The following is an 11332-nucleotide window of genomic DNA, read 5'->3' as shown; positions in this document are numbered from 1 at the left end:
ATCCCACGCTCACCACCTTTTCCACTACGCCACCGCCTCCTTATACTTTATGTTCTACAGCTGCTTATCTTTTAATCCTTTGAATGTCACCTTTCCCTAACTACCAATCATTCCAAGATACCTTTACTTGTTCTACAGCCACGTCCAGCCTTTGAACGAGAGTGAAACTGCGAAATATATCCTTTTTCATCGATGATTTAGTAAATATTTATAAAGATTCCGCGCTTTGCTTCTGGTATAGTGAAGGGGTTAAAAACTTATGGAGAACAAGTAAACTGTCAATTAGTTGGTATTATGTAATGTAGCGAAATATGAGCGTTTAGTTAGCGTTAAGATTTATCGCTGCGCTGAATTCTCACTAAAACAATCTTAATGAAATCAAACAACCTATTAACAACTTTAAAATCTAATAATGAATGACACCTTGCAATCCTTAGTGAAATAAAATCGTTTAGTTTATTATTAAGACAAAGATTCATCACTATTTTGAATGCTTAGTAAAACAACCTTAGCAAAATCAAAGGACGCATTCAGAAGTCTTTAATCCGCTGTTGTATGGTCCCCCTTGTAACAATTAATAACACACAACCTTGAACATTATATCAGATTATAACTCCTTGCTTATATCCACCACTACGCTAGCTCGATAATGGACAGGGAGAGCCAGTGGAGGGAGGAGAGAGGGAAAGGGAGGAATAAGGAAGCGGTGGAGTGAAGAACGTTAAGAAGGAATATTAAGGGCAAGGAGTGAGAGGAGAGGGAGAGTAAAGATCTTTGAAGTGAATGGAGAGTGGCAGGAACGAGCACGGATTAGTGAAAATGAAGGGGAGATAAGGGAGAGGTGGAGTGAAGGGAGCAGTGACAGAGGAGAGCAGGGGGAGATGAGAGTGAGGGGAGAGTGACAGGAGAATGACGGAACGGAGAGAGCATTAAGGAGGCATGCGCAGAGAGGGTGGAGGTTTTTGAAAGGACAACACAACACACAACACCACCGCATAACGCAACACAGCACGACACGACACGACAGGACGCGGCAGGAAAGGAAGGACAAGTAAGGCAAGGCAAGGCAGGGGAAGGCAAGGCAGGGCAAGACAAGGCAAGGCGACAGGGGTGATGATAACGCGTCACGGATTAGGAGGCCATGTTCTGAAACACTTCTATATACTTCCACTTCTTTCTAAAGGCTCTTTTTGAAGTTACACGGGTTTCTACTAGTGTGTGTGTGTGTGTGTGTGTGTGTGTGTGTGTGTGTGTGTGTGTGTGTGTGTGTGTTATTATGTTATTACTCTAGAGCTAATTCAACAAATTTTCTTCATTACTAGTTATAAAAGCACTCTTGAATACTCGGCTAATCATCTTTTCGGAGCTTTAAAAATAGTCGCGGTGAGAGAACAAAACCTTTTTATAATTTACACGAGTTCCTACCGGCATTTTCCTATGGTTAATAAATTAATAAGATTTCTACATTAATGATCATACAAGCACGCATGAGAACCCCGCGAATTATCTGTACGGCCTTTGAAAATAGTCATGATGAGAGAGCAAAGCGTTTCTGAAGACATGCCTTTTTTTCAATGAGTGTTTTCTTATAACAGGGATAAATTGATAAGACCTCGACATTACTACTCATAGAAGGACTCATGAGAACCCTGCCAACCATCTCTGTGTGGCCTTTGAAAAGAGTCGTGGTAAGAAAGCAAGCGTTTCTGAAGACGAATGTTATTAGTCAGCCAGCCAGCTCTTCCTCGCCGCCTTGCGCTGAGCTGTGGCTGGGCGGATTAACATTTTTACCCAGATTTTGAGAACATTCGTGCGGTTTTTGACAAAGGAGGAGGAAGGAGTGTACGTACCTGAGGTGTTAGGGTTATACAGGAGAGGGAGAGATGAAGGGAGAGGGAAAGGGAGAGGGAAAGAAAAAACATAAAGAGAAAAGAGAGAAGAGAAACGATAGATAGTAAACAACTACTGCAGGGGAAAAGAGGAAACAAATGAGATACGAAGAGAGAAACAGAGGCAATTATGTGAAATGAATAATATGCAAGAGAGAGAGAGAGAGAGAGAGAGAGAGAGAGAGAGAGAGAGAAATACCCCCTGTTAAGCATATTTTCACTTCCCTCGCAGCTCCCAGTCATTTTGAATACATGAATGGACCACGTGAAATTTACACAGACACGCATTCTGTAAACCACCATATTAATAGCTCACTTTTTAATTAACACACTAATTACCTGTTGATGCTTCATTAATCCCCATCTCACCTTAGGGGCGCATTGCTGAGTGGAAAATAAAAATCATACCAATTAGATGAAATACAGAGTGGCTCTCGTATTTGTGGGAATGTCGAACGCGGAGTATTTAGCGTCAGTAATTGTGTGTAAATAAAGGTGCGCTAAGTGTTTACCTGATGTTAATTAGTTGAAGTGATTAATTGAACGGAAAATGGATCAGCCAGGAAATAGAGTGACCCGGTATGTATGTATGTGTGTGTGTGTGTGTGTGTGTGTGTGTGTGTGTGTGTGTGTGTATAGATTCCTGTGCTGCTTTACAGGATCGTGGCAGGAATGTATGTTGGCTATACTGTGGCTGAGATTTTGGGGGCATACAACACCAACAACATCCCAAAAAACACTAATTTCTCTTAATCACTCACAGCAAAAATAACAGAATATGACATTTTTCCCTACGATCGCCTGTATTCTTCCTATATATCTTCCCTGTGTTGCTTTACAGGGTCGGGGCAGGATCTCTGGAACTCCCTGCCTGCTTCTGTGTTTTCATCTTCCTACAACTTGACTTCTTTTAACCCCTTCAGTACCATGACGAGTTTCCATATTCACTTTGCTTACTATCTGGTGATTTTATACACCTTTAGAAACTTATGTGGGGGACTAAAATAGCGAAGACTTTAGCCATTAATCTTCTGACTTATATAGACCCTTGCTAATGCCAATAAAATAGTCTAATAGTACACAAATTTCAAGGTAAAAATGTGTTCCAGTATCGAAGGGGTTAAGAGGGATGTTTCAAGACATTTGTCCCAGGCTTTTGGCTAACTCTACTAACCTTTAAGGGAACTGGCAATCAAGTGGGCCTTTTGCTATATTTCTTGTTACCCTTAGCCAGCTTCCCATCTTCTATCAAAAAGAAATGTATGTTTTTAATACTGTAATTGAGTCTTCTTGCCATAAATGTTGGGATTTCTGGAATGTGTATATTTTCTGTATCACTTTCCATGATTTATTTTTAGTACACTTTATTTTCCTTATTTCATGATACACGTGTGAACATTATCGGTTTATCTAAAGTTCACGTTAGGATCTGTCTTTATGGTTATGGTCACCTCTAGACCACTATCACCACCATCACCACTTTCACCACTCCTTAACCCACTACCGCCCTCACCACAAGCATCACCACCTCCTACACCACCACCAGGGACTGTAATGGTGATGTGTGGTGGTGATACGAGTGGTGGGAATTACATTTGTGGTGTCTGTGGTGGTGTTGGATGATATGGTGATGTGGTGGTGAGAAATTAAGAATACGGTGATGATAATTAGGTTTGTGGTGTAACTATGGAGGTAATACTAATGGTGGTGGTGGTGTTGTGTTGTTAAAGTTTAGTCTTGTATCCTTTCAAGCTAGTAAGTTCGAGTGTGAGGAGTAAAGAGTTGATGTAAAGCCCAGTAGTAGTAGCAGTAGCAGTAGTAGCAGTAGTAACAGTAGTAGTAGCAGCAGCAGTAGAAGTAGCAGTAGCAGAAATGGAAATGTATACGTATTCTAATGCATACTAACCAATACACACAGCACCTGATACGGAAGCTATAGGGTATTCATACGAGGAACACTCACATAACCACGCAGTCAGGTGAAGCAGATGGACACCGCAGCCTCTTGAAACACAAACACACACAACACCGCATGGCCCTCCCCCCTCCAGAAAACAAAATAAAAGACAAAAAAATAAGAGAAAAAAAATAAATATAGTAACAATCCCGAGAGCTGAGAAGAAGCACGTGGCATAACACTTTCATTCCATCTCAACGTTTCCAGCCGAGGTTCCTTGGCACTGGGAGGCCGACCACAGGCAGGCGAGGCGTGGGAATCTCGACCATAAGGGGAGAAGAGTCATGGTCCCGAGGCGCGAGCTGGAGGGAGAGCGAGGGAGAGGGAGAGGGAGAGAGGGAGAGTAGATTGTTCCCAGGAGCCGAAAATTGTTGTTCATTTGCATTCATGTCTCCTGTTCGGTGGCGAATCCGCTGTGTGTGTGTGTGTGTGTGTGTGTGTGTGTGTGTGTGTGTGTGTGTGTGTGTGTGTGTGTGTGTGTGTGTGTGTGTGTGTGTGTGTTTCTTTGTCCTACTGCGCAAGTTATTAATGTTTCTGGTAATGAAGGAGAGAAAGAGAGAGTAAAAGGAACACGGTAAGAAAAAATGGTTTCTTGTCCTTTTGTGTTTGTTTTGGTTTGCAATGCGTACGACACGTGGTGATGGTGGTGGTGGTGGTGGTGTTAATTTTGGTTTTATTATTGTCGTTTGGACTGAAATTGGTGAAGGAAGTAGAGAAAGAGGAGAAAAAGTGTGGCTGAACGAGCGAGAGAGAGAGAGAGAGAGAGAGAGAGAGAGAGAGAGAGTGTATGTGTGTGTATCTCTGCTGGGAGTCACGTTCTTGTAAGAGAGTAAAATTACATATGAAAAAGAGGAAGATCTGGAGAAGGATTATGAAGGAGCTGGAGAAAGAGGAGACGGGAGAGGAAGAAGAAGAGGAGATGGAGGAGGAGGAGGAGGAGGAGGAGGAGGAGGAGGAGGAGAAATAGGAAGTTGTTGGTTAGGTTGGTTTTAACTTACCTAAATGAGTGTATAGGACATATTCTATTATGGCATAGGTAGGTAGGGGATAGGAAGAGGAAGAGGAGGAGGAGGAGGAGGAGGAGGAGGAGGAGGAGGAGGAAAGATGGGTTAGGGATAATGGAGTGTGGAAGATAGTTCTTATATATATAGTGTGTGTGTGTATGTGTGTGTGTGTGTGTGTGTGTGTGTGTGTGTATAGATGCACACGCTAGCCAGAGGTGGTGGTGGGTTTAGCAGTGGTGGGCTGGTGGGTTGTATTGTGGGTTAGTGGGCTTTGTGGTGGGCCGGGCAGGTAGGGGGTAGCCCACTCCTACATTCCTCCGCCCCATTGTGCCCGCGGCCCGTCCCTCCTCCCCACTGGTCCTCCACTCCCCCTCGTCTCCTTAATACAAACACCGGCCTCTATTCCCTTCTGTATCGGATTTCTTTAGTATTCTTTTTATTACTTTCCTATTTACTTTATTGCTCTCTTGTCTGATTTAATGTCCTGATGAATTGTTTTTAATTTTCCATACCTGGTCTTGGCTGAGGTGGTGTTTGTGACTTGCTCCTTTCCTCTGTTGTGGTAGAAAGCTTTGTTGTTGTTATTAGTGTTATTATTATTACTATTATTATTATTGTTATGTCTTGGCTCCCTCCTTTCTTCATTGATTTGTTATTAATGTGATTTGTTGTTATTGATTATTATTCAGTAGTGATGTATTATGTTTTCACTTTTCATTCTTGAGTGGAGTGAATTGATCGTGAGGGCAAGATGTAACATTAATTCAGCATTGCACAGTGTTCTATTCATGAGGGAGCCACTCGGCCACTTGAGCGCCTCTCACTGTTTTCCTCCTCAAGCATGCGGAGGGTTAAAGGAAACAAATGCTTGCAAATCATCCGTCTTTTATTTATTATTTTTTTTAGCATTATCATCTTTTTATATAAAAATACCCGTTCTCGTCTCTTGACTTTGAAGCTGCTAAATTTTCTTATCACACTTTGGCCATAGATATCACGAGGTTTATACAAGAGTCACTTTATACAGTCTATTTACAAGGTGAGTGAGCGACCCGGACCGCCCGAGAAGGCTTGGGAGATAAAGGCACTAGGCACACCAACGTTCGCCTGACTAGACTCGCCCAAGAATTATTAACACACTCCCTCCCCCGCCTCGTCCTCCTCAGTCCTTCCTCCCCTCACTTGCTGTCAGATCAGGACCCCTGCTCCGTCCCGGCCCTGCTCCGTCCCGGGCTTTTTATCCGTCTTGTTGTTGTGTTGTGCTGTGTTGTGGCTCTCTTTTCCCTCCCTCTTTTGCGTGGTTGAGTGTAATTTCTAGTGTTTTTCCCTTTCACTGTTTGCTCTTTGTTAGCAGCGCGGAGGGAGGCACAAAGCCCGGCGCGGACCGAGGTGGAGGCTGTGGGAGCAGGGAGAGCGCGTGCGTGTCCGCGGGTGCGTGTGTAGGTGGTGGAGTCGCCTGCCGGGAGTCACGTCCGTCCCGAGTCATCCGTCAGACACGTCGCCGGGTCGTTCTAGATGAAGTACGACGAACTCACGACTGGCTGTTGCTGCTGCTGCTGCTGTTGCTCGAAGGACTGCATCGCTGCGCTGGTGAGGGGTCGGCGCGGCTGCTGCTGCTGATGGTGGTGGTGGTGGTGCAGCAGTAGGCTGTGTACCGCCGGCAGGGTGGACGGGGGTGGGGTTGGCGCCGCCTCGTCAATGGAGGCATAGATGTGGGAGTTTCTGGTGGCGGCGGCGTAGTCGATGGACATGTAGGAGTGAGCGAGGCTGGGCGCGGAAGCGATGCTCGGGGCGAGGCTGGACTGGGTGGTCTCCACGCTGACGAAGGTTTTATCCAGCTCCCCGTGTCGCTGCTGAGGGACGGCTGTACCTGATGGTGGGGGTGCGAGTGTGGATGGGGGTGCAGGGGTGGAGGGCGCCCGTGGGGGGCCTTGAGGGGGGGAGAGAGCACCAGGCCCGACACCAACTGGCTGCCCCTGCCGCTGCCGCTACTCTTGAGGGTTTGCGGCGGCGTGAGCACCGCCACGTTGTTCCTCATGATGTAGTTTGTCTCGGTGATGAAGCAGGGCTGGGCGGGGGCGGCGGGCGGCAGGGTGGCAGTGAGTCGCGCCCAAAATGTCTTGTCCTCGTATCGTAGTTTGGTGGCGCCCTTCACAAGGTCTGCCAGGTCAGCGTCCATGTCAGCCTCACTCACGTCGCCGAACATCACCACCACCAGGCGGCTCTTGAGGTCCTCCAGCGCCTCCAGGTGCGCCGCCTTGAATGAGAACTTGCACCAGTCGTGATCCAGAAAATTTTTAGTTAAGACTAGAATGACTCTGTGACTCGCCTCGATGGACTGCATGATGAAGTCCCCAACGTAGTTACCCACGGTCTGGTAGTCCCGCGAGAAGAGGCACAACTTGTAGGACGGCTCACCATTCTCCAGCTCCGCGGCGAACACCTCCGTGACGAAAGGCGCGTCCCTCTCGCTGTGACTGACGAAGGCGTCGTATACCAGGCCTGCCTCTTCCTCCTTGGCCTGCTTGCGCTGCGAGGGGAAGCACTTCAAATCGCACTTCTTAGATACACCGGCCCTCAGACGTGCCCTGAACACCGCGAACACCACGCCCACCACCAGCACCAGAAAGAACAGGCCCAGCGTGATGAGCACCGGCTGCAGGAAGTCATTCTCCAGCTTTTCCTGCACGATGGAGGTGGCCACGAAGTTCTCACATGAGTAGGAGCTCTCCAGCACGAATGGCCCCGTCAACCCCGACTCGCTGGAGATGCAGGCAATGGCTCGGGCGTCGCGCACCACGTCCGTCTCCCGGATGAGCCAGTTTTTGAAGTCGACCATGTACTGACAGCGGCACGACCACGGATTGCCTGCCAGGGACATGCTCTTCAGCCCTTTGTTCAGCTTAAGGTGCCACACCGGGAAGTCGATGAGGGCGTTGCCGTCCAGCCTGAGCACCTCCAGGGCGCGCAGGCCAATGAAGGTGGCGTTGTTGACGGTGCGCAGACGATTGTTGTGCAGATACAGCTCCCTCAGGTGCTCCAGGTGCTCGAACTCGAACCCTTGCAGCTCCTGGATGACGTTGTCGTGCAGGTGGAGCTGCTTGAGGGACGACAGTCCGTGGAAGGTTCTGTTCTGGATTCTCTCAACACGCGAGCTGTTAAGGTACAATGCCATCAGGTTCTTCCGGCCGATGAGGCGGTGGGCGTCGAGCAGCGGTATGTCGTTGTTGTCCATGAACACCACAGTGGCATCCATCGGGATGTCGTCAGGCAGGTGGTTATGGCCCCGCGCTGAGCAGTCCACGATGTTGGTGGCCCACGTCTCGTCGTGGTAGCAGGAGCAACCCTCGGGGCAGTTCATCTGGCAGTCACAGGCGATGAAGTCGCAGCAGTGACACAGAGCGAAGCAGTGTGAAATGTACGGGCACAGGAACTGTGAGGGCTCCGTCTCCAGGAAGGCGACGCGGTTCTCTTGTCCCCGAGGGTAAGGCAGCGTGCAGGTCACCTTGTCGAGGTCCATGACGCGCGGGTGTTGGCGCAGGCCGCTAATCTGGTGCATGCGGTGCAGCCACTCCATGTTGCAGTTGCAGAAGATGGGATTCCCGCCAATGTAAAACTCAGGCAGGCTCCGTTCCTCTGGCACCGGCGGGAGGCTGATGGCGTTGAGATCAAGCTTGCTGAGGAGATTGTCAAACAGGTCCACCATGGAGAGGTTGTGTTTGTTGAGAAAAGTGCCAGCACCCATGGTGGTGATGCGGTTGCTGTTAACGAAGAGAAGCTCGACGCTGTCCGGCACAGAGGAGCCACTGAGACTCTCCAGCTGGTTGTGGCTGGCGTCCAACGTCCTCAGCTCCAGCTGGCTCTCCAAGCTGAAATAATTACCCAGGTCACCAATCCTGTTGTTGTGGAGGTCGAGATACTGAAGCTGGCTAGGGATGAGAGCGTAGTCGAACCACGTGATTCTGTTGTCAGACACATTGAGCCACAACAGGTTAGACAGCGAGGCAAACAGGCCGTTGATGTCAATCATCTTGTTGCCATCCATCCGCAGCAGCTGCAGCTTGGTGTTAGTTTCGAAGGCTCCTTGAGGCACCGCCCTCAGCTCGTTCCTGGACAGGTCCAGCACCTCCAGGTCCTGCAGATCAGCCAGACACGACTTACATAAGCTCCTCAGGAAGTTGTTGGAGAGGTCGAGGTGCCTGAGGGCTGACAGTCCGCTGAAGTCATTTTGGGCAACGCTGCTGAGCTGGTTGTGACTTAGCTTGAGTGTTCTGAGCGACGTGGCCTCGCGCACTGCCTCGGGTACCTCCTCCAGGAGGTTGTGCTCAAGGCGGAGGTCACGAAGGCTGGTACAGTTGTCGAAGGCATCGGTGGCCACCCGTGTGATGTTGTTGTGGGCGACAGAGAGGGAGGAAAGCACGTGCAGACCGGCGAGGCTGCGGCTCATCACGGCCTCGAGCGTGTTGTAGCTCAGGTCGAGGCGGTGAAGGTTAGCCAGAGGTGAGAATGTCAGGTCGCCCACCACAGCCAGGTCATTGTGGCTCAAGTCCAGTACCTGCAGTGTTGACAGATCGCTGAACATGTCGACAGAGACCTGCGTGAGGCGGTTGTTGCTCAGATTGAGCATCACCAGCCGCAGGAGGCCGCGGAAGGTGTCCGCGGTGACCCACTCAGAGGTAAGGTGGTTGTTGGAGAGGTCGAGCACGGTGAGGCGGCTGAGTGCCGAGAAGAGGCCGGGTGCCAGCACACTGAGGCTGTTATTCTGCAGGTACAGCTCCGTCAGGCCCACTGTCTCGTTGAACACCTCCGGGGCAGCGCCGCCAGACGGTTGCTGGAAATATTGAGGAGGTTGAGGGAGGCCAGTCCAAGCAGAGCCCCGTCCGCCAGCATAGACAAGTCGTTATACTGCAGATGTAGCGCTCGGAGGGAGTCGAGGCCTGCCAGCCCCGCCTCTGGGAGCACCACCAGGTCGTTCCCCGATAAGTCGAGGGTAACAAGGTGCGCCCCACAACTGCCGGACACCCCCACCTCGGACACGTCCTGCAGGCGATTCCAGGTGAGGTTGAGGTGGCGCAGCGCTGGCAGAGGGCAGAACACTCGGCCAGGCAGCGTCCAGATGTTGTTCTGGCCCAGGTCGAGGTGCTCGAGGTGCGGCATTCCCACCAGGCTCTCTGTCTTCAGCTCGAGGGCCATGGCGCTCCAGTCACTGTTGTGGGAACGCACTGTCAGCCGCCGCATACCGTCCAGGCCGAGGAACGTGCCCGGCCGCAGCTCCGTCAGCTTGCAGTGCTCGAGGCTGAGGGTGTCGAGGCTGTACAGTCGCTGGAACACGCGCGGCTGCAGCGATGATTGAAAGAACAACACGTCACTGCACAACACTCGCAGTTCAGTCACGTGTTCCGCCTGTGAGAGCGAAAAGTTACTGCTATCAAAGTCACTGCCAATCGTTCTGAGGCGGCAGGAAAGCGTCACCTCCTCCCGCACCGCGTCACGCAAAGTCCAGTCACAGTTTTCCGGCGCCGTATACAAGAACGTCGCGCCGCACGCCGCCACAACACTCCACAGCACGTGAATCGCCACAGCGGCCCTCATGGCTGCGGTTCGGCTATCACCACAGACTCACAGACGTCCTTAACTCGCACTGTTAGCACAACTCGTTCATGTCAGCGGAGATCTCGGGAGACCAAGAGAGAGAAATGGCACATCCTCCCTCCGCCAGTGCGAGATATAAACTAACCGCCGATCCACGCCGCGCCTTCACTTGTAACTTGGCCGCGACCCTGCCAGTTGCCGCCGCTCGCGAGACACTCGCAGCCTCACCAAACTTTGTGGCGAGTTGCTGCCTTGGAGCGTGTCGCCGCTCACCCAACTTCTTTACCAGCTTGTTATTTTTCGCTGGCTGTGAGGAATTTTGCGTTATTAATTGCGTGCGTCTTAAAATATTAGAAGTAATAACTGTGAGCTTGCTGTCTGCCCCGCCAGGGAGCGCCAGGTGCCGTGAGGGATAGGGCCAGGGGGAGGAGCCTGACCATCCGCTGCCTGCCATCAAATTTTTCAGAGCCAAGAGAGAATATTAGTCGTGTGTTCCGCCAGACTGGACGCCCTTTGTCATGCACGTTGAGAGATGCTTTTCTGAGATACTAAGCAACTTCTCCGGGGCTCCAGGACGCTGACGGAAGGGAGTGACGGGCGTGAAGAGCAGTAACAAGAAGCTGCCTCAAGAACCTCCCCCTCCCCGGCCCTCCTACTGAAGACGAGGGTTCACAACTTGTATTTCGCCAAGTTTACGTTAACATGAGGTGACCCGACGCCCAGCACGCCCTGCCGGGAACACTTTGGCCTTTTTGAAGCTGCAGCGTGACTCCAAAAATTAAGTGGATCACCAACAATGCATTGTCTTACCGTGAAGGGCGGGGCGTTCACCATGCTGAGGAGGATGTCTCTACCACCACCACAACAACACCACACAGCACCATCCTTCT

The 11332-nt window shown here is 50.4% G+C and overlaps 1 protein-coding gene across 1 annotated transcript; it reads right to left on the bottom strand.

Annotated features, from left to right (window-relative positions):
• Positions 1-5718: 5718 nt before the first annotated feature.
• On the bottom strand, positions 5719-10606 carry LOC123513382 (toll-like receptor Tollo). Its single transcript, XM_045270505.1, is given in 3 exon segments — positions 5719-6696; positions 6699-9662; positions 9665-10606. Coding segments are annotated over 3 exon segments (4077 nt in total). The 5' UTR covers positions 10443-10606; the 3' UTR covers positions 5719-6361.
• Positions 10607-11332: the final 726 nt, after the last annotated feature.

The sequence above is a fragment of the Portunus trituberculatus genome, chromosome 36, assembly GCF_017591435.1.
Source record: "Portunus trituberculatus isolate SZX2019 chromosome 36, ASM1759143v1, whole genome shotgun sequence".
Taxonomy (NCBI): domain Eukaryota; kingdom Metazoa; phylum Arthropoda; class Malacostraca; order Decapoda; family Portunidae; genus Portunus; species Portunus trituberculatus.
This window is presented reverse-complemented; position numbering and strand designations above follow the sequence as displayed.